This window comes from Bos mutus, chromosome 23 (assembly GCF_027580195.1).
Source record: "Bos mutus isolate GX-2022 chromosome 23, NWIPB_WYAK_1.1, whole genome shotgun sequence".
NCBI lineage: Eukaryota > Metazoa > Chordata > Mammalia > Artiodactyla > Bovidae > Bos > Bos mutus.
Window position 1 is genome coordinate 37,855,359 of NC_091639.1, and position 21,735 is coordinate 37,877,093.

General features: G+C 54.1%; 1 protein-coding gene across 2 annotated transcripts in view; it reads right to left on the reverse strand.

The window, feature by feature from the left end:
- Positions 1–3,020: 3,020 nt before the first annotated feature.
- ZFAND3 (zinc finger AN1-type containing 3) overlaps positions 3,021–21,735 on the reverse strand; it is a 328,146-nt gene continuing 309,431 nt past the window's right edge. For both annotated transcript variants that reach the window (XM_070361351.1, XM_070361350.1), the window contains one exon: positions 3,021–5,208. In XM_070361351.1, coding sequence (XP_070217452.1) covers positions 5,054–5,208 — 155 coding nt within the window. In that variant the 3' untranslated portion in view covers positions 3,021–5,053. The remainder of the gene's footprint in view (positions 5,209–21,735) is intronic.

The following is a 21,735-nucleotide window of genomic DNA, read 5'->3' on the forward strand; positions in this document are numbered from 1 at the left end:
TTGGCCAAGAAGAAAGAGCTTCTGAATTGTGCAAAAACTGCTCAGGAGTTACGCTGTCACCCCAACTGTCAAACCACTGTGCAGACACTGCCGGCCCAGCCAGCTTCACTTTTATTTTTTAATTTAGAAGATAACAAAATTGTAATCACTTATCCTTTTAGAGCCACGGGGAAAGGAAGGTCTTATCTGTGATAAAAAGCAGAGCATCCTGTGTGCGGAGGCCAGCTGGTAATAAAGAAAGGGAGCATTCCCATTCCCCAGTGCAGCTTCAATTAAGAACCTCCCTTCGGACAGAGAAGAAAAGGTGTCAAAGGAGGGAAACAAAATTAAATGTGTCTCCTAGGAGTTTTTCCTCATTAGTGGTTTGCTTTTTGTGTTTTTTCCTGGTGCGATTTCACGCCCATTTTCCACGTGGGTGGCCAGCTCCTCTGGGTGCGGCGGCCGGGCAGGTGGCCGTGGGCAGCAGTACAGGCCACGATCCGTTTATTTCTGTGGCTGCAGCCATGGATTCTACGTTGTCTGTCCTCACAGTGGCTCCAGCAGGAGTCCAGTGCTCATTAGCAGCCTGAGGGATGTAAAATGCAGTCCGTGGTTTTTATTGTAGCAGAAGTTGTCCTGGGCCTGGTGTCCACTCAGGAGTCACTGGAGGAGCTGGGGAAGGATGGACAGGGCAGCCGGGACTCACCTGTTTCTCCCCCTGGAAGCTGACCTGGTCACACCTGGGTGACTGGGCAGGATCCTGAGGCCCTGGCGTTTTGCAGAAAATGAATGAATGGTGAGGGGGACTTGCTGGAGGGTAAGCCAGCTTCTGGTACACCCCAGCCCTGCCCTGCATAGGGGTGAAGAGAGAGGAGAGGACGTGCTGATTCTGCTCGTGTCTGTGAGACAGGCCACACCTCAGCAGAGCCGAGGGCCTGCGCGCCCACCACATAGCCCGGGGCCCTGCCGTCAGGATCTATTGAACGGGACGAACCGTACGTGTGCTGGGAGCTGCCCCCACTGCAGAGGTGAGCACAGGTGTGCACTGCTGAAAATCACTCTTTTTAAAGTACTTTTTATTTTAAAAAAATACTAAAGAATGCTCATGGAATAACCTAGCGGAGGGGTGGGGTGCCCTCCCTTTGGTCTGGCTCTGAGCTGGGCTGGTCACTCACGTCCTCTGCGACCAACTATCCAGACAGACCCAGCCTTGTGTCCCTGCCCTCTGCCAGCTGGAAGGCAGACTCTGGAAGGGACTCCCTGACCCCAGGTGACTTTCTGCATTTTTTAATTTAAAAAAAAAAAAAAAACTCACCCCCCAGAGGGCTCATGGCCTGAGGACTCCCTTCACCCCCCTCATCGAGACTGGGGCCTCGAGCGCTTACCATTTGCATCCTGCGTCTTTACAGCCCTGAGCCCAGGGGAGAGGATGAGGCTGCCGCCACCTGCCCCCACTACCGCCTCCCCTTGGCCTCCCTGCAGCTGGGACAGCTGAAGCTGCTGCCTGAGAGCCAGCTCCAGGAGGAGCCAAGGCCCGTCAGGTGAGAGAGGAACCCTGGGGCTTGGGTTCCCATGGACGCCCAGGAACACTGCTGACACGCTTACAGCCTGTCACCAGGTGAGCCTCCTCCTCGAGCAGCAATGGGGTGGACAGGACAGTTTCGGCCAGCCGGAGGTGGCCATGCTGCTCGTGGCAGGAGGTGGCCTCTGCTTTCTACCCCGTGTTCAGGTGGCAGGCTGTTCTTCCCGATGGCCGCTTCTAGCCCTGGCTACCTGGTTTACCCCCAGCAGCTACTGGAGTTTCCCAAGACCTGCCTGGGCCCTGACAGTAAAGAGGAGACGGTGTGGGCAGGGACCGCAGGGAGCTCTGAGCGCTGACCAGCTCGGGCCTCGGGCAGCTGCTCCCCAGGGCTCAGCGCCTGGCTTTCCCAGCTGCCTTCTGCGAAGGGCAGCGCCAGCTCCCAGAGGGACCTGGGAGGAAGTGCCAGGAATATGCCTTTGGCCTCTCCCATCTCTGAGGTCTTGAGCCTACACCCCCAACCCCCGCAGAGAAGCCGGCGGAGGGAGAGGTGAGGCACAGACTTGGCCTCTGGGCTGGGGTGTGGGCAGGGGGTTCAGCAGAGAACTCAGCCCTCCTTTGTCTTGGGTTTCTGGGTCTGTGAAGGTTGCTGAGGGCTTCTGGGGCCTCTGGGTGGGGAACTGCTTTTCTGAGTCATCTGTAAAGGAGGACTAGGTCCAGAAGCCCAGACGGTTCATTTGTGGGCAGAATGCAAGCTTCATTTTGCACAACAGCCTAGGTGAGCAAATATACAAGTGTGCATTCACAAGTCCTGATTTCACAGCTGTGAGACGTGACGTGGGCTCTCTTCAGAAACGATGCAGATTCCTGTGGGTTGTGGGCCCTCCCCCAGGGCTCCGTGCTGTCTTCGCCTCTGGGCAGACAGCATCTGGGCACGCCTGTCCCCTGTGAGCCAAGCGAGCCCACTGTGAGACTTCTCCAAGGACTGTGAGGAGGGGTGCAGGCCCCACCGCAGCTCTGAAGCGCCTTCCCAGAACGCCTCCAGGCTCCTGGGTGCTGCAGACATGGGTCACAGCCTCCACCCTGAGCCAGCCTAGTCCTGCTTAAGGCCTGTGAGGTGATCATCGATCCAGCACTTACAGATGATCAGATGCTGGTCGTCTCCAGGGCTGTCCCTACGGGAGGTTTGGGTCTCAGATGTGCCAGGACCCAGGCACACCCACCCCTACACCCCTGGGGGCCCTCGGGGCTGGCGCTCACTTCCTCCTGTCTCCCCCCAGGTATGTGCCCTTGGTGCCAGCAAAGGCCAGCTCAGCAGACGCACCTCCACCCCAGGGTCACCTGAGGCAGAGCCACCCGAGAGAACCCGGCGCAGCAGCTGCGGAGCCTGGACTCTGAGGGACGAGTGAGCACCCCACAGAGCCTCCACCTCGTTCACCCTCTGGCCCGGGGGGACCTTTTACTATTTTCCTGGTCATCCAGGTGGCACTTAGGAAAACCGGCGAAACAGAGAAATCCAGACTGTCATACGATTGGTTTAATTTTTTTTTTCAGCAGGAGAAAAAAGAATAAAGTTACAAGATTCTTTTAATATTTTCACAATGTTAAAACTAAAACTGGGCTCTAGGCTATGTGTGTAAGTAAATCTAGAACACAAAAGGGTTAAATAAGATTTTTCTCTTTTAAAGATACAAGAATTTAAGCTTTCCTTACATTTAACAAACTTCACAGAACAGATACTGCAGGGGAACAAGCCCTCCCCACCCCCCAGCTCTGCCATCAGGAAACGACCAGGGGCTGCGAGCCCTGTGCGCGGCCGGCTCTCCAGGGCCCGAGTCCCGGGGCCGCCAGCGGCGGCAGCAGCAGCGGGGCCGGGAGGGCGCCTGGTGGCCGTTTCGAGATCGGAGCTGGGCGGGGCGCCGAGGCGGGCCACATCACTGAGGACGGCCAGGTACTGGCCAGAGGGCCGTGGCTTGACAACAGTGGTAAACGTGGGCAGGCCTGGCCTCTCAGGCCTGGGCTGCCCAAGAGCAAGACCCTGGTCTCGGTCCTGAAGCAAGAATTAAGGCTGGAGATTTTGCAGCGGATTCCACTCTGGTTGGGAGGGGTGCCTTGGGGGCGGGGCGTTGGGGGGAAGAGCATGATTCCTTATTTCAGTTTTTGGACCAAAACATCTGTAGTTGCAGGTATTTACTGTTAGTTTGTGGACAGAGCTGAGTGACCATTTGTTGTGGTAAGAAAGGGTTAAGTTGCTGGGTTCAACTCTCCCAGAAGCCTGTGCATGGGCAGCTCCAAACGGCCTGGGTCCGAAGGGGCTCTGGGCGTCCAGGCCCCTGCTCAGGCTCTCAAGCGCCCCTCTTCCCTCCTACCCCCCCACCCACCTGACTGGTGAGCACTTCCTAACAGGCCAAACAGGCCCGTCCCCGCCTGGCCTCTACTCCACCCCTCTGCCCTCTGGAGAGGCGCAGGCTGAGCCACACGCCCTCCCTGCCCACCCACGAACCATGCTCTAGACAGACCCACCTCTGTCCCGGCGGCGGGCGCTGCCCCCCTCAAACAAGCCTCTGTGTGGCAGAGCAGGCTGGCGGCCCGTGGACCGCGGGGCCGCACGGACCTGAGGGGCGAGGCCGCTCCTGCTGCACAGGACGGAGCTGTGGGCAGCGTCCAGCACGGCCGTCGATTCCTGGTGGCTATGAAACATCTTTAAAAGAACCTAGCAGTAGAGGCCAGTCTGTCGGCCACAGCTGCTGTGCTGCAATTAGCCGTATTTGATCAGTGCCGGATCCCTGCACTCGGCGGATGGCAGGCCAGAGCTGTGGGGTCAGGACGCCCAGTCGCTTCTTGTGACCGGGGAGGGGCCTGTGTAGAAAAGGTGGTTCTTGTTCGTGGGCTAGTCTTGAGTGGAGCTAATTTTCAAAGTGAGGTTATTGTTTCTCGTCCCGTGTGATGAGTTTTTTCATATTAATTCAGGTAAAAAAATTTAAGAACCTGCCCCCACCCCCATTTCCTGCTCAGTGGGAGAGTGAGGCCACCCCCAGCCCAGCCACGGGCTGATCTCAGCAGCTGCCTGCGGCCCAGGCACGTCTGGCCGTCAGGGGTCCTGGCTACCGGGACTAAGGACAGTGGAGAGGTGAAGGCCGGACGCTAACCAGAGCTTCCGGCAAAGCCACGTGCGTCGTGGGGACTTGAACACCAGCTTCTCCTCTAGTGACTCAGAGTCTCCGTCTGGAACGCTTTCCACTTAAGGCTTTTTTAAGTTTGACTCCAGCAGTGACAGGTATGTGTGGTTTTAAATCCACTAGCCATGCTCAAAAAAAATATTCTTCATGTTTTAATTTTATACAATGGCTAGCAGGCACCTTAGAAACCAGCCAGAAATCAATTTCAACCACCATCAACCCCTAAACTACAGTACCAGGATGGCTGGCTAAGGAAAGGAAACAGACTGGCTGTAGTCTGACGCGTGCCCAGTACAAGGTGTCTGGCTGACTTTGTCCTAAATAAGGCTAACATTAGTGAACTAAGAACAGCGTCACGTGGCGGCCAAGCCGGCCTTCAGGAGCACCCCTCCCCGATGCGCTGGCAAGAGCGCCCCACTTTCCGGTCCAGTTTCACCATTTTCATGATGGCTTCCTCTCGGCCACGGCCCATGTGGTCAAACGTACAGTCATGCTGCTCAGGGAGGCGATGCAACATACAGAACACGTAACCTGCAGCAGTGGGAGAAGCAGAGAAGACAGGGTTAGGGTGGCCTGTGGGCCCAGCTCCCGCTCAGGTCTGGAGAGTGGACAGTGGTCACAGCGCGGGTTCCTGCTGTTATGACCCCCCAACAAGCGTGGCAGCACGTGCACGGGAGTCCAGGGGCTCCTGCTGCACTGAGGGTGGAACCCAAGGCGCCCGCGCAGTGCCTCCCTCAGACACGCGTGGCCGGCAGCCCCACGCAGGTGTCAGCGAGCACAGAGCTCGCTCCCGGCCGGAGCCAGCCTCAGTACCCAGCTCAGGACACCCACTGCTTCTAAAAGGTTGAGGGAAACCACACACACACGAGTGGGGCTCTCCAGGAAAAACGGGTCATTTCAAGGGCTGGAGAAGGTACCGTATTTAAAGGTAAAGAACAGAAATGTTGAGTCCAGTTGGTGTCTCAGTGGAGCCGGATACTTTCAACCCCACCTGGGGGGCAGGAGGTGAGGCCCCCCCCGCCACTGCCCCGGGCCTGCCTCCTCCTGGGAGTGGGCAGGCCGCGGGCCAGGCTCTCTGCAACCGAGATGCTGCAGAAGGAAGAGCTGAGGAGAGGGCACAAGGGCATGGGCTGCGTCGGGCGGTGGACAGTCATCTGAGTTTCCTGGGTCTGTCTGGCCCTTTCTTTCAGGGAAGGTGCAGGAGATCTGGGCTGGCTCCCCCATCACCTCATCCCATCAGCTTTTATCTGGTCACACCTCCAGGTCCCAGAGGCCTGAGCTGCAGAGAATAGGAATCCTTTCCTGAACCTCCTCCTGGGGCCTGTACACCAGTGTGCACCATACTGTTCCCCAGGCAAACAGCATCTCATCTCAGATCTCTCTCAAGCCCAGGCCCCCGCAGGCAGAACGAAGGACAGCGCCCCGGGGTCCACTGCCCTCCCCATCCTCCATTCCCTTCAGAGAAAACAGGGCCGAGGCAGTGATCTCAGGACAGTGGGAGCTGAAGCAAAGACTGGCTACGAAGGACAACAGCTGCTTTACCCAGAGACGATGCCTCAGGACACTCACAGTCCTGCTCTGATGTCCTGATCACACCCAGTGCAGACACATGCCCACGGCCTGAGCAAACAGGCCGAGCCCGAACAATCCATTGTATGAAAAAACACTATTAACTGCTTCCCAGGGAGAGCAGGGCAGTGTGTTTGAGTCTAAATCAGGACGAGGTTTGAGGGAAGGAACAGATGAAACTGCATCTCCCGAGAAGCTGAGCTCCCACTTGGCCCAAAAGCAAAGTGAAGATTAATGAGCCCGTGTGTTATATTTACTGATAAGTTCATTACTTGAAGATATTGGATACCAGTTGTCTTTCTCCTAAAGGATTTCGCAGCAGAAGCGTGGATGGCCTCAATATGCATCTTTCGTCTGACGAGCACAATCATCTTTTTGGAGCAAAGCCCACCCGGGCAGGGAGAAGCGACTGCCAGGTTGAGGCGGGGGTGGGGGCACTGGCCAGCCGCACAGCAGCCGGAAGTGAGTGGAGACATTTCTGTCGCCAAGGCTTAACGTGTTTCTACACCTTCAGCATCTCTAATAAGGGCGGGAGGCCCCCTGCTGCCCTTCCCTGCCTTCAAGATATTGGGGTGATGCAGAAGAGGGTCCCCAGGGCTCTCCTCTCCTCCTGATGGATGGTGCTGGCTGAATAAAAGTAGCAGGAAATGGATTAGCCCTGAAATTAACTCAGCCCTGGCTCAGTCTAACACCTCATTAGTCAAAGGCAGACTGGGAAGGAGGGGAGAAGCTCAGGTCTCACCACACCCCCTCACAGCTCCGCCGCAGCCCGCCTTCTGCCGACTCCAGGCGACCACCAACTCGATGGGTGGACCGGAGGGCCTGCGTTCTGTCTGGAAAAGGAAGCCGGGTACCACGACCACAATAACCCTGGATATTCTCCCCCCACCTGGGGATTCTCCTCAGCCAGGAACACCTTATTTCTCTGTGCAGGTTCTGTGTACCTCTCAGGCACACCTTGACACTTGGCTTTGATTTTTGAAATGTGGAAACTACTGAACAGGTAATTGTGGGAGTAGAGCTGGTTAAAAAAGAAAAAAAAAAATTAGATGGCATTCACTGGGGAGAAGTCTGGGGGCAATATTGGAAGGCTCACTTCCCAAGGTTATGCACTGAGGTTAGTAGATGATATAAATTAAGCTCAATTCCCTCTCCTGTCAGGATCGCCCACCAAGTGGAAGATACATGCTAGAACTTCTCCCAAATGCTGAGTAGGTTATCATCTACCAACAACAGCCAACGGGCTCGGAAGTGTCAGTGGGTGGGGTGGACTGCTGGATACAGGAAAGGGGGCAGGGGACTGGTGGGTGGGCTGAATCTTTATCCTCTTTTCTCGGTACCCACAGACCTGTTTCCACTCAAGTGACATGAATGTTCAATTACTCTCTGATGGAATTCCAGAGACCAAGCTGGGCACATGGAAAGATGCAAAATCAGGCTACTGGGGAACAAGATTATTCTTACTTCAGTGAGGAGCAGTTTCATAGCACAGGGTGTTTACAGCCTCTGTCTTGGGTTGGCCAGACTCAAGCTTCCTCACTCCATTCATCAAAAACCAAGTGGGGCCTTTGCAGAGAGGGTCGGCTAAGGAGCGTGCAGGGGGAGAGAAAGCAGAAAGGACACAGCTGATCAGCTGCGAAAGGGGCTTCGATACTACCTATCATTATCACTCTCACTCACATACATATATATTTTCATCTATAGGCTCCTTATGGCCCCACAGTTCAGCGTCAAGTAGTTTTAAAAACAACTTCAATACTCTACTCTTTTGCTTGTGATAGCTCTATATACAGTCCTTGGGAGGCATAAGCAGTAAAGAATATGATGATAAGAATGCCAACCCTCCAAAAGAGAGGAAAACAGCCAAGGTAGAAGTTTTTGAAAAACAAATGGTTCATAATGCTAAACATAGTTTAACCTCAACCGCTCCCCCCGGCGTACCATACACACAAGCTGCCTGGCTCCTGGGAGCCCTGATCACTGCTTCCCACGAAATACTGGCCTAGGAGGAGGCCAAAGAGCTCTGTTAGGGCTCTGTTGGCTCCTCTGTTACCAGAGCTGTTCTTAGTAAATCTGCACAAAACACTCAAGAACGAGGGTGAGCGTTTGTTTGCCAGCATTGAAGAGCACTCGGGACGAGCCCTTGATGAAAAGGGGAGGGTGCAGAAGCAGCTAAGCCCCGTGTCCCATGGCCCCCACTCCAGGCCCCTCTCTCGATGCTGCCTGGCTCGGGCAGGCCATCCTGGGTGAGGGGGGAGGCCAGACCCGCACAGGTGGGGTCAGTCAGCCCAGCCCCCACCTCCCACCCCACCCCAAGCTGCCCTGCAAGGGGTCCAGCAGCTACACCCTCAGGGCTTGACAAAGAAAAGGCCTGCCCAGGTCACCACGGCGGCTGACGGGCATGGGCTCCTCATAAGGGACTGTGGCTGTGCACAGCAAGAGACAGGGCAGAGCAGAAAGTACAACCCACACCCCAGCCAGACACCATCCTGGGTGAAGGACACACGGAGAGGCAGCTCGCGGGTGGAAACGGGTGCCGCATAAACGTGAAGGTGCCTCCAGCTGCAGAAAGTGGACCTGAGGTGCATTCTTCCAGGACTCACACAGGTCTGACATGCAGGTTTCTAAAAGCGCTCATCCGGTGGGAACCAAACTTCAGCTTTTAAAGCCAACATCCGAAAGTCATCCATTCCACTCAGACCCCTTCATCCACAGCTAAACCTCACCTCTGCTCCCAGAGAGACGGGTGTGGGTGTTGTGAGACCACCCACCAGGACTGAAACAGTTTTGACAGATGCCACCATTAAGCAAAGATGATACAAAACCAACACCTGACTGACTAGAAGTGCTATGAAAGTTGTAACAGTATTTCCTGTTTCACTCACTTGTTTACAAAAATCAGTGACAATAACTGCCCAAGAGAACACCCAAGGCAGAGGAGACAGGTCTCTCCCTCTGAGCACTGCTGGCAGCAGGGCCAGGGCCTGAGCCAGATTGCAGACCTGTCAGCCAGTCCTCCCCGCCCCTCCTCCCTGCCCGTCGGCCGGCCCTCCCCTCCTCCCCGCACCCCGCCCCGTTCCTGCTGTTGGGGGGACGGTGGGTGGAGGAGCTGGAGGACCAAGGGCCGAGCCAGCCTCCCACCTGCAGGCAGCACAGCCCCCACCCTTGACTGAGGCCGGGACCCCCAGCCTCTCTTCCCTCTGAACCTCAGGAACTGAGCAGGGGGTTGGAACTGTCTTTTTCTTCCATGGGATTTCCTAAAGCAGATAAAGCGATGCCAAAATTCACAAAGTCTGAGCTCCTGACATTTTTACTCAAACCCTGCCAGATAGAAATGTGGCTTATTGGCTTTATCTTGGAGTAAAAACCCCCACTTAGAGCTGGAGTCGGACTTCCCCAGCGGTCCAGGGGGTTAAGCCTCTGTGCGCCCAGCGCAGGCAGCGCAGGTTCGATCCCTGGTCGGGGAACCAGACGCCACACGCACAGCTAAGGCTGCGTGCCCCATGACGATCAAAGATCCCGCGCGCCACAACAGGAGGCCCGGCACAGCCAAGTAAATGCTAAAAAAGACAATAAAGCTGGCGAAACTGCGCAGGTCTGGATACTTACGGACTTTAATTAAACATCTGTTTTCTGACAAACTTCCCCACTTGGGGGCTCTCCCAAGACGGCCACGTTAGGGAGGCCTCAGACCAGGGTGGGCCTCGGCTCCAGTGCTTCCGTGTTTTCACCCCACTCACAAGAAATGTTGCACACTTTCTTGCTCATTTGGATTTCATATGTCAGAGGTTCCAGCAGACCCTACAAACACTGGCATGCCTGGGGGAGCGCGGCGCTGCGAGGGCGTCTCGGGCGCGGCCCTGGGTGGTGCTGCGTGAGCGTGCTGCACTGACACGCCCGTCCCTGCACGCTTCCCACCAGTGACGAGCCCCAGGCAGCTGTGTCCCGGCAGGAGGACAATCAGACACCTGTTATTCAGACAGCAAACCCGGCCCGCCCCAGACCTCCCAGAGCTCTCCGAGACACCTTGGTAACGGGCCCTCCAAATCTCAGCTCATCCGTAAGGACCATTTGCTCTCTGAATTGTCCATTTCAATGTAAACAACAATTATGCCTGACTCACATCTGAAATGACTGGGCAAGCTCGTTATAAAGAATCACACTTTTCCAACAACACAGAAGTTTCTTAAAATGCAGGACGGCTAACTGACCTCAGAGCTCATTTAAAAGCGCGCGCTGGGAACAGCAGGTAGCTATAGGAACGCTTGTTGGAAAACATTAGCCACTTACACTCTCACCAGCAGTGATCCCTGGATTACACCGCCTCCACTGACCCAGTGCCCAAGGCAGAATTTGTAGCACAAAAATGCATTACAGGAGTTTAATGCATTTTATCAGGCACGGTACAGGCAAAGCAGATGCAGGTGTTTCGGGAACGGAATGCACCTGTTTCACACTCTCCTCCATCACCGGTTTCACACAGTGGAGGGAAGAGCAATCACACTCCAAGAAACAGAGCTGGACCCCTGCTCCCTAAGTGGCTGACACAGAGCTCGGCGGGGCTGGGGAGAGAACGGGTGGATGCAGTCCAGGGGGCTGGAACCAAAGCCACTGTAAATCACCAAGTGGGCATCAGTCCGTCTGTTTTCCAAGGGCAAGGAGAACCTGCAGTTCACAAGAGCCCAATGTACTCACCAGGCTTCCCGGGTGGCGCTGCCAGTAAAGAACCTGCAGTTCACAAGAGCCCAATGTACTCACCAGGCTTCCCGGGTGGCACTGCCAGTAAAGAACCTGCACAAGAGCCCAATGTACTCACCAGGCTTCCCGGGTGGCGCTGCCAGTAAAGAACCTGCCTGCCAATGCAGGAGACGTAAGAAATGTGGATTCGACCCCTGGGTCGGGAAGATCCCCTGGAGGGCATGGCAACCCACTCCAGTACTCCTGCCTGGGGAATCCCATGGACAGAGGAGCCTGGCAGGCTACAAGTCTGCAGGGTCACAAAGAGTCGGACACGACTGAAGCGACTTGGCACACAAGCAGTGCACTCACCCGTTTAATGAAAACCAGTGAACACCACCAGGCAGCGCTAAAACAGACACAAGTGTTTGTTTTCCTCCAAATCAATTAAAATATCAAGTTAAACACAAGCTAAATGCTACAACACAAAGCACTGTGACAGAAGGCCGAGGCACACGAGCCCGCGCAGAGCCGGGGCGCGGGCCCCGAGAGGCGTGTGCATCACAGCCCAGCGTGATGGAGCTCCCGGCACGGTGTGCACAGCTACAGACAACCCACCACCCTGGTCTCCTTTATCATCGTCTCTTCAAACCTTCAAGCCTCATTCCTGCAAAAGCTCTGACCCCCTTCCTCCATGGGGAATGCCCATCTACTTCTAGGAACATCTTCCATCACCCGACACCCAGGGAACAGGTCTTCCACCTCTCATTTCTGCCTGTTTTTCAACGGTGTGTGTGTGGGAGAGAAAGTGGGCCAGACCTGGGGCTGGGTACCTGCCCCAGGAAGGAACCCTTGCCTTCAGCTTGGACCTGTGAGAGCCACCTCCCCCCACCCCGATTTCCCTCTGTGAGCTCTTTAACCCCCCGGAGCAGGAGGAGAAGGGGGCTGGCTGCAGGCTCACATCACAACCAGGCTGTGTTATCTAGAGAGGAGCATGTATTTAAAAACTAAGAAAATGGCTCAAGGCAGTTTATGCCACAGGAATAATGACTTGCTGTTTCAAATATCATTTTATTTCAGTAGCTGAAAACACATAGCATTACCCTCTTAGAACCCAGAGCAGTTTTCAAAATCCAAAAACCCTAGAAGATGCCAGCACTCCTGGACAGCTCCCCCGCCCCCCTCCAGCCCCCACCCTGGGGGGCCTCGGGGGAGTCGTGAGGAACTGCTTTCCAGAGGAGACCTCATCCTTCTCTCCCAGGCTCCTGACTGGTTGGCCTTCTCCTTCAACAGTCTCCTGTCTGTAGAGTTGACCTTCTCAAACAGAGGGCTCCTAGAAAACCAACTCCAAACCTGCAGCAGAGACAACAGAAGGGTTGAACCTGTCCTACCCAAGAGTGGCCGAGGGCAAAGTGGGCAATCCAGCTGCCAGGCCTCCCTGAAGGCTACGCTGGCAAGAGCCAGTCCATCAAGTCACAGGGCATCTGAGTGTCAGGGCCGTCGGGACATGAGACTGCAGATGCTGCGTGCCTCTCCAGAACAGCGCTGGAGCGAGAGAGGAACGCCCGCCCCTTTTTCTCTGCCGGCCTTCCAGTCCACAGGCTGGGGTCAAGGGGGAGGACAAATACAACAGACCCTCCGGTTAGTGCCCCCTTGCTATGGCAGGTCCCTTATGGGGAAACTCAAGTTCTCTTTCTGAAGAATCCAGTAAGGAGCCCAAATGCTGGATTCCGTTCCAGCTGCACGGCCCCGACAGCCATGTGGCTGCTGCTGAGCCATCTAGCCTTTCAGACCACAGGCGTGGCTCCAATAAATGGGGTTGTTACAGACATTAAGGGCCAGAGCAGCTGAAGCCTGACTCGAGGAAGACCCGCTCACCCGTCGGGCTTCAAGGCTGGGCCCCCCGCTCTGCCCCCACCTGCAAGGCTTGCTCATCCTGTCACCTCCTCTGCCGCTCAGTCTACACTCTGCTCCTGTCTCCTATGACAAAGGAGAGACAACAAGGAAATCTTCCTGTGAGTGTGCGATGCACACGTCTCCTCTGTCCCTCTGCACAAACCCCTCTGCATACCATAAATGCGCTGCCATAAGCTGACAAGCTCAATAAAGATTTCTGTTGAAGATATGCAAATTTTAGAAAAACCTGATTAAATATATGACGACTACACAGGGCAGCCTGGAAAGTAGTCAGTGGTTAGGGACCCCATGAAAGGGATGCGGAAACTCTCCAAGGACAGCAGGGAACAACTTCTTTGCTCCTGTGAAGGCTTCTCCCAGGAATGGCTGAGAAGTCTGCAAGCCTCTCTCTGAAGCAGAGGCAGACCATGTGTGTTTCCAAGTTTGGTCATGTACTGACTGCGTGCAGAAAAGCCCATGTCTACTTCCCGAGACTGCCAGGCTGGGAGCTGGTGAGAGAGGACGAGTGAGAAAGGAATGGGCTGGAGACGCTGCAGACACGATGCTTCACCTCTCCTGCGCCAGCGCCGCCACACCCGTCCTGTGTGCTTCCCGAAGGGAGTCTCGTGCTTGTTGTCGCCACACAACTCAAAAAGGTCATTCTGAGGGCCTCAAGGGTACAAGCATGCTTTTCTCTATTTTCACAAATTTGGGCTTTAAGGTCACAGGCCCCACAACATCTGCTGTGCGCATGTGTGTGGCAGGAGGGTGGGGTGGAGAGAAGAAGGCCAGAGAAGCGAGCTAAAGTTGGTTAAACACACCTCTCCTGGAGGGAAAGAGGCTTACTCTGCGGCAGAGAAATGTTTTAGCTGAAGAGATGAGCTCAAATTTGAAGTCCAACTATAAACTATACATACTTAGAAACTCCCACCGAATGGACAGCCCACTCCAGGATTTGGGAGACTTCCTGTCTAGATGTGAGGGAGGAGCTGACCTCATACCCAGCTCCTTCACCGAATAGTTCCAGTCTGGGTATTAAAGAACCCCATGAACAGAACCTGAACATTTCTCAATCCCAAGGGCCCTAGTTGGTTCTGACAGATCTGAACAGCCGACTCCCCATGGGCTCTGTGGTGCCCAGTTTTCCGTGTTGCCCTTCTCCTCTGGTAGCACCTCATCTTCTGTCCTTTAAATATTAGAAGTATTCAGTGCTGGATCCCTTGTTCTCTCCCAAGGTTTAAATTCTAACTGCACATGCTGCCCCCTCTGAACTGTCTCTCTGCCCAGACCACTCTTCGGAGCTCCATGCCGCCATATCCAATTAACTCCTTGCTATCTTGGCTACCTCAATTGTAAGATGTCCAAAATGGAACACACACCTCCTCCTTCAGTGTCCCCCAACCTAGGAGAACAGGGCCACCACGCAGACAATGGCTGTGACATGACCCTGGAGCCATCACGGCATCCTCCCCAACGTTCACATTCAGTTAGCAAGCGCTGTGGATCCTGCTTCTAAAAACCAAATCCACTCTCTTCTTCCCATCCACACAGCAGCCACCTGGTCAGAACCACCAGTACCTCACGCCCAGGCCGCTGCCCAGCCTCCTGCAGCAGGCAGAGTGAGCCCACACACCCCGACCTGTGCAGCACACTCTCATTTAGCCTTGGTCATTAGCCGCCTTAGCACTTCTGCTCCTGGCAGCCTCCCGCTCTTCGCACCACCCACCCCTGTACTCCATGTTCAAGACAAAGGGACCTCACTGCGTTCTTGATCCTGAAGGTCTTGGCTTCAACGGCTCTTCCTCAGGAAGATCTTCCTGGAGCCTCAGATTAGGCTAGGGACCTATTATATGCTTTCATCTCCTGGACTTTTCCTTCAATCACTAGTCACAGTTATAATTTTCGGGTCATTTGTGTAGGTTTTTTTTTTTTCCATTTAACTTGTTTTCCTGACGAGATTTCATGAAAGCAAAAAGGCTGCCTCTATAACTGACCACATGACATGCCTCCAATGGTTAGAACGGTGTGCGGCTCACTCAAAGGTTAGTTACAGACCATGGTTTCCACTGCTTTCAAAAGATTCATGCACCCCAATGGTCACAGCAGTACTATTTATAATAACCAAGACACTGAAACAACCTCCTGTGGCAGGAGTGAGCGCAGCACGCAGACGGAACAGCAAGCAGGCCCAGGCCCGGGGCGCGGGGAGCCAGGCCTCCGCCTCCGGCCACGGGGCCGCCGACCGCCCACGGCACGGCCCGCCACCTGTCTCCACGCCCTCCAAGCCTTCTCCCTCACTCTCAGACGGATTTTTTTTTTTTTTTAAGGCTAATTGAATTGACATGTACTTTTTCACACTAGTTAATTAATTCCTCTTCTAATAGGTCATATGTGAATATAACAGAAATTCAGTTTGTATAAAATGATATTCAGCAAAAAGTCAGTCTCCCATCCCATTCTCTCAGTTACCAACCCAGAGGCAAAGCAACCACCAGCTCTGACACACCTTGGAGAGTCTGAGCATACACGTATGTTTGTGTTCAGGTCCCAGAGGGCTGTTTTAAACTCATAAATCCCATCATGAAATTCACTGCGTAAACCCCTCAGTGCCTACCCACTACTTTTAGAATAAAATTCTGACACCTGCGAAGGCCTCCCGGCCCATCCAGCCCCCAACCCCTTCACACGTGCGCTCGGATTCTCAGATTCGGACGCCAAGCAGCTCCAGCCTCCAGGGCGGTTGGCTGCTCTTCCCCAGTGCTCTGGACGGCCGGCTCTCCCAGCTTCTGTGTCTCAGCCCCGCAGGCTCCACATCCGGTCCGTCTCGGCACGCACTCCTCTCAGAAGCTTCTCGTTCACCTGCTCCCTCACAGACTGCATCTTTCCCCCAGAGAAGAAAGCACCACGAGGGCAGGGCCAGTGACAGTTCTGTTCTCTGTTCCTCGGGAGCTCAATAAAGATTCGCAGAATGAATAAATAATCTGAGTCAACATTTTACACAAAGAAAAGGACCTTCAGCAGTAAAAAGAACATTTAACCCTGGTGCCTGTGCCCCGCGGCCCCTCTCCCAGAGAAGACCCTGAGCGCCGCGCGGCCTACCCCCGGCCCCTGGGGACCAGGAGGAGGCCCACGGGAGGCCGCGTGGCTGGCCCTTGGTGCCCTGGGGACCAGCTGGAGCAGGCACACTCTCAAGACGATCACTGCCTGGTCTCAGCTTCCGATGGATTCCTTGTTTTTCCCTCCAGTACCAAGTTTGCTTTCCTAATTATGCTTCTCTGTTGCCATTATTAATATGAGCCTATATTCACTGAGCTCACTCTGAGAGGCAACCCAGAAACGTCCAAGATGGCATTAGATGCTCTCCTGGAACTAACTCATGATCACAAACGAGCTGAGCACAGACAACGGAGAACCGGATATAACCATGTAGGTTTCCCCTGACATTTCTCATTTTACCCTAGTATTTTGGCCAATTACTCCAGATTCTGAGGAAAATTAATCCTGGGGTAGCATCCAGTTCAAGGGAAAAGCAATGTAATTGATGCAGGAGAATTAACACAAAGCTGGGCCTTATCTGTACGTCTGGAACTTTCCCCCTCTGAACCTGTAACACTGTAATACATGGCTCTAGAGAACACAAGTCATCAAACGTACTAATCACAAGAATGCACAAACTCCATCGTGTGCTGACTCGCACTCCCATCTTCCACTGCAGAGCAGAGGCTGGCCGCTGCAGGGTGGGGGTCCTCACGGGCCAGGGAGGAAGAGTCCCGCTCCCCTCCTTGAGGGACAAGCGGGCCGCCACTGGACGAAGCCTCCCAGACCCATAGGACAGCAGCCGCAGCCTCTGCCCGCCACCTCCCGCCCTTTGGCCTAACAACCCATTTCCGGCGTCACAAGGAGCATCTTCACGGATACTTTGCAGAAACTCTGGCCAGAAAAGAGCATGTGACACATGCACGAAAACGCCACCCCCGCCCCACCTCGCTCCTGGCAGCCCCAGAGAACTTGCTGGAATAAGGGGAGCGGGCCTGGCCATCTGCAATGGGAGGCAGCCCCAGGGGGAGGTGTCCACAGGCCAGGCACCCGTGCCCAGGCGTGCAGCAGGCACTGCACGCACGCGTTACCTGCACAGCAGTGGATGAGGCACCCAAAGCAAAGAGGGGCGTTTCTTGTCATCCAGCCATGTCCCAGGCACTGTTGTGGGGCAGAGAGTACACTGAACGGTTGGAGTAGCCCTAGCACAACTCCACAGGCGACAAGAGAGGAAGACCGCAGCCTCCAAGCCCCTGGAGGGAAGCGGAGGGCCTCCCCAGTGCACACCACCCCGGGAGCCCGTGCTGGGGCCCCCGCCCCTTCCATGCTGTTCTCTCCCCGCTTCTTTGTGCCTCGGTAACCACGGTTGCCTTAACTCCGGACCCATAGCACAGGGTGTTCTCTGGATGGCAGCTCGAGGGCAGGTCAAGTCTGGAGGACTGAGCCTCCACACCAGGAGGGCTCTGCATTGCTGCCCCCATCCCTCTCAGAGCGCAGAAGAGGCCTTCATTCCCTACTGGGTTCCGCCTCGCTCCCAGCAGGATGGGAATGACGTCTGGCCAACAAGGAGACATGGAGAGGTGGGAACTTCTAGAGAAGCCAGCTGATGCAGCTACTTAGGGCACTTCGATAATTTACAGGACAGACTCCTCTCCCCTTTCAGTCTGGGGCCTCTGAACTCTGCTCCCGGATCTCACGGTCAGTCCTGACCACCCACATGTGCAGTGTGACAGCGTGTCTCCCGCCAGCTCCCAGCACTTCCTCCTCGCCTCACCGGCACTTGAGTCTCTGGGTCTCAGGCCCTTTGTGGCTCTGTCCCCAGGACCCAGCTCCCTGGTGGCGTGACTTGGAGTCTCAAAGGCGGAAGCGTTTGGGTGACACCAGGCAATGAATGAGAGCCAGCGACCCACCATCACAGCACCTGGGGCTCCGGTTAGGGCAGCCTTCTCACATCAGTCTTCCAAAAACGCCTCACTCCCCGAATGCAAGTTCTCGTTCAGTGACGCTGCAGAGCCCGTGTTGCTGTCTGGTCACGGTCTTATCGGGCTCACTGCCGGCAATAGGCAGCCAAACTTGAAGCAAGCGGCAAGGCTCTGCCTGGAGCCTGCCTCTCCAGGGCCCGAGAGTCGAGGTGTAAGGACTCTCACGTGATCATATCAGAACCTTGGTCTGCTTAGGTAAAAGCACTTTCCAGAAGCAGAAACCAACTTCATTGATATTGATCTCTTCAGAGGAAAGGTGCTATAGAAATCTCATCTAATAAATAAAGGATTCAAACTCCAGTGTTGGGCTGTCAGTCCAGGAAGGGAAAGGAGCTATCAGGCTCAAGGAGTCAAGAGTATTTATTGGTCATCTGTGCACTGTTTACAGAGCTCTATTCTAGGGGCTGGGTGGAAGAGAAGAAGAAGAAAAAAGTCACTAGTTCCTGCCTTTAAAGACAGCTAAAGATGCACAGAGAGGAAAATGCTGAAGGACACAAGAAGCAAAGCAAGAAATCAACTGCAAATAAAATCAATATGCTCCAGCTCCGTGTAATAAATCGGGGGCACTGAGGAGAGGTCACTGGCTAAGGTGTCCTGGAGGAGGTATTTTCAAGGAAAACAAGGACATGAATTAGCACTCAGGAGAAAATGGAATGAACACGTCAGTAAGAATTAAGTGCCGCTGTGTCTCACATTACCCAGGCGCAGCGGGGGACACAGAGGTGGCAACGCCATGGCCTGTCCTCCAGAAGCGTCATATCCCAGTGAGTGATAAGGGGCACATGGGACAAGGGAACCCATTCAGAAGGCGACATAAACTGTCACCGGTCACTGGACTGCATCACTGAGGTGGGGAAGAGCTCAAGGAGCAGCCAAGACCCACACGGCTGCAAAGAGGGACAAGGCACCCTGCAGTCACACACTCGCTGTCTAGGGCACCCATGGCCCAGGGTGGGAACACGAGAAAGTGGTGGGAGCTCAACAGACCTGGGTTCTGTGCCAGCTGCTTCCTTAATATTTCTGAGTTGCTTGACTTCAAAGCTTGAGTTTTCCACCTCTGTAAAATGGACCATCTGTCCACCCATGCTAAGGGTCACACAATATAACATGGTTTCAGGCATCTAGTGCAAAGTAGGTGCTAAATAAAGCTGCTCTTCCTGCACCCAGAGGGTCACAGCTGCAGTGGTACAGGGCTCACCCATCCACTCACCGAGGCAGCACCACACACCAGGTGCTATGGCAGGGCCAAGAGCAGCCGAAGAACACAGCATCAGCCTGTCCTCCAGGGCTCACGGTGTGGAGAAGGGCAGACAGACGGCCCGAGTGTGCTCTGAGAACTCCAGCAACGGGGCTAACCGGGGGCCCCACAGACGGCTTCTGAGCGGCCCCACGAGGAGATCAGCAGGGGAAAGGTTTCATCACAGAGACATCCAGATTTTGTGAGGGCCCCTGATGGAGCAAACCGTGGAGACGAGCCCTGAGCCCAGCCTGGCCGTCCTGCCCCGCCTCGCCTCTGCACCCCCACACTGTTCTCCAGGCCCCATACATGGACTTGGGCCTGGAGGATCGGGGGTGCTGGGAAGCCAAAGCTACCGTGAGGAGATGGCTTGCAGGAGAGGAAGGTGATTTGTGACAGGTCTGTCCAGAGGGCAGAGAGCCGAGAAAGAAGGGCATGTTATACAGAGAGGGCAGTGTTTGTTAGTGCAGTGGAGGAAGCACCTAGTCAGTCTAAGCTGCCTGGCAATAAGACAGGCCTCACCCCTCCAGGCTGGACCTACACAGGGGCTGGACTACCTGCCAGGGCCCTGCTGATGCCATTTCTGCAGTGTTGGGTCAGGAAGCTGGACAGGCACCAGATGAGTAACTTCTAGGTCATTTCAGTGCCTGGACTCTGAGTAAAGAGAGTGATGGGGTTGATAGGCAGCAATGGGAGACTGGTGTGGTTACACACAGTAGGTCTGTGACCTGCCAGTCTCTGTGACCTCCAAAGAGCCCATCTTGTCCATCTGGAAATGAATCACAGGTTTTACTTAGGCAAATACACCCATCTGCAAAGTAGAGTATTTAACTAAGCCAAAAGCGTATCACATAATTTTAATTAGACCAAGCAAGCAATGCTCCTCTGACAGCATGTATGTCTTGACTGATTCTCCCCCTCTACCAATAAAAATTCAAGGCAGATAAAGGTATGTAAAAATAAATAATGCTAAGGTTTTCTATCTAAACCTTATTCTTTAAGCTAGTTATTCCCTTGGGGAAAGCTCGGGTTTTACATGTACGCTGGCATCAAGAGTCTCCATGGAGACCAGCCCCGACGTTCTCCTATGCACCTGCTCAGGCCTGCCTTCACACACAACCACAAAAGGACTTTTCCCCTAAAGAGAGCCCGGAGGTTCGCCAGAGCGCCACGCTTCTCTGACTTCTGACTTGTTCTTGCATGTTATCAGCCAATACTGGTGGGGTGCCCACCCAGGCCACATTAGCCAGGGCTGTGAGAGCCAGAGCAGCACGTGGCGCTGGCCTCTGGGGAGCTTAGGGTCTACAGGAGAGTGGAGAGCAGCGGAGGAGGGCGTGTGGCACACACGAAGACGACGCAAACCTCCAAGTGCGAGAGAAGGGAGTTGCCTAGATCTGATATAAAACCTCTGATGTGGATGACCTCACTGGAAATTTCTAGTAACTCTCTTTTGTCTTAAATTATCTTTGCATTCCTATAAAAACGAGCTATGAAGCATGTAGGTAGTGTGTGAAACCCTGGGGTCTGTTAGAACTGCCTGGGCAGCTGCACTTGTGCTTTCTGAAGAAGTGCCCTCAGCTACTCAGGCACTCCGCAGTGCTGGTCTCAGGCCCGCGCTTCTTAGGAAGTTCTACTCCGGAGGGAGTCAGAGAGATGAGGAGGAAGACGGAGGGTGTTTAGTAGCAGCAGCAGATTATCTATGTGCAATGTACCGAACACAATCTGTTATAACTACACACATAAAAGACATTAAAAAGGACATTTCTTCACCAATATTTTGTGAGCAATTTGTTATTATTTTGAAAGAAATAGTATTTCAATCCTATTATTTTGACTAAATACTATTTTTTACCACAACTACTCTAATTTGGTGACATTTTGCTGCAAATGATCCATATAAGAGTCCCAAGTCCTGAACCAGGTTCGGGAGTCTGAACGAAGAAGTTAAGAGAATAATGTGTATTAATTTGGGGGAAAGAAAGGCCAAGAAATCTTCTGGGTACTTCAGAGGAGATAAGAACAGAAGTCCAGCGGGGGACAGGCAAGGATACGAAATGAGAAGCTGCACTCAGTGGGGGCTGAAAGCCGTGCTGGGGGCAGGGAGTGGTGAGCAGCCTTTCGGTCAGAAACTCCTCAGCACTCCTTGAGTCTCAGATTAAAGCCCGCGTAAGCACACAGGTATGATATGAGGCTGTGGCCATCTCTCTGGCCTTAGTTTCCTCCTTTACCCAAGGGGGGGGAGGTTGGACTGATGAATGATTGCTAAGGCCCCCTCTAATCCTGGTGCTATGTGATCCTATTACCTATTACCCACAATCTGTGTGTGTGATTCTGTATTGTGGTAAAAGCATTTAATTCAAACAAAGCATTTCAAAGCACTGCTCAGTGTGCCTTGCTTTCATTACCTCAAGTGAGAATAACCCAGAACAGTATCTTGGGTGTCTGCTATGATTTTGGCCTTCAGAAAAGAGGAGTGACCTCAGGTCACAGGTTTCCCCACTACAGCTAGACAGACACGTTATGACCATGAACAAAGAGCATGTGTTTCAACCGTTAAGCACAGGACAGAAAAACTCTTTAAAACACACCTTTGTTAGGCCACATGGTAGCTCACCAGGACTAGAGCAACCATCTGGGGAAAATGTATTTGAACATTTCCTG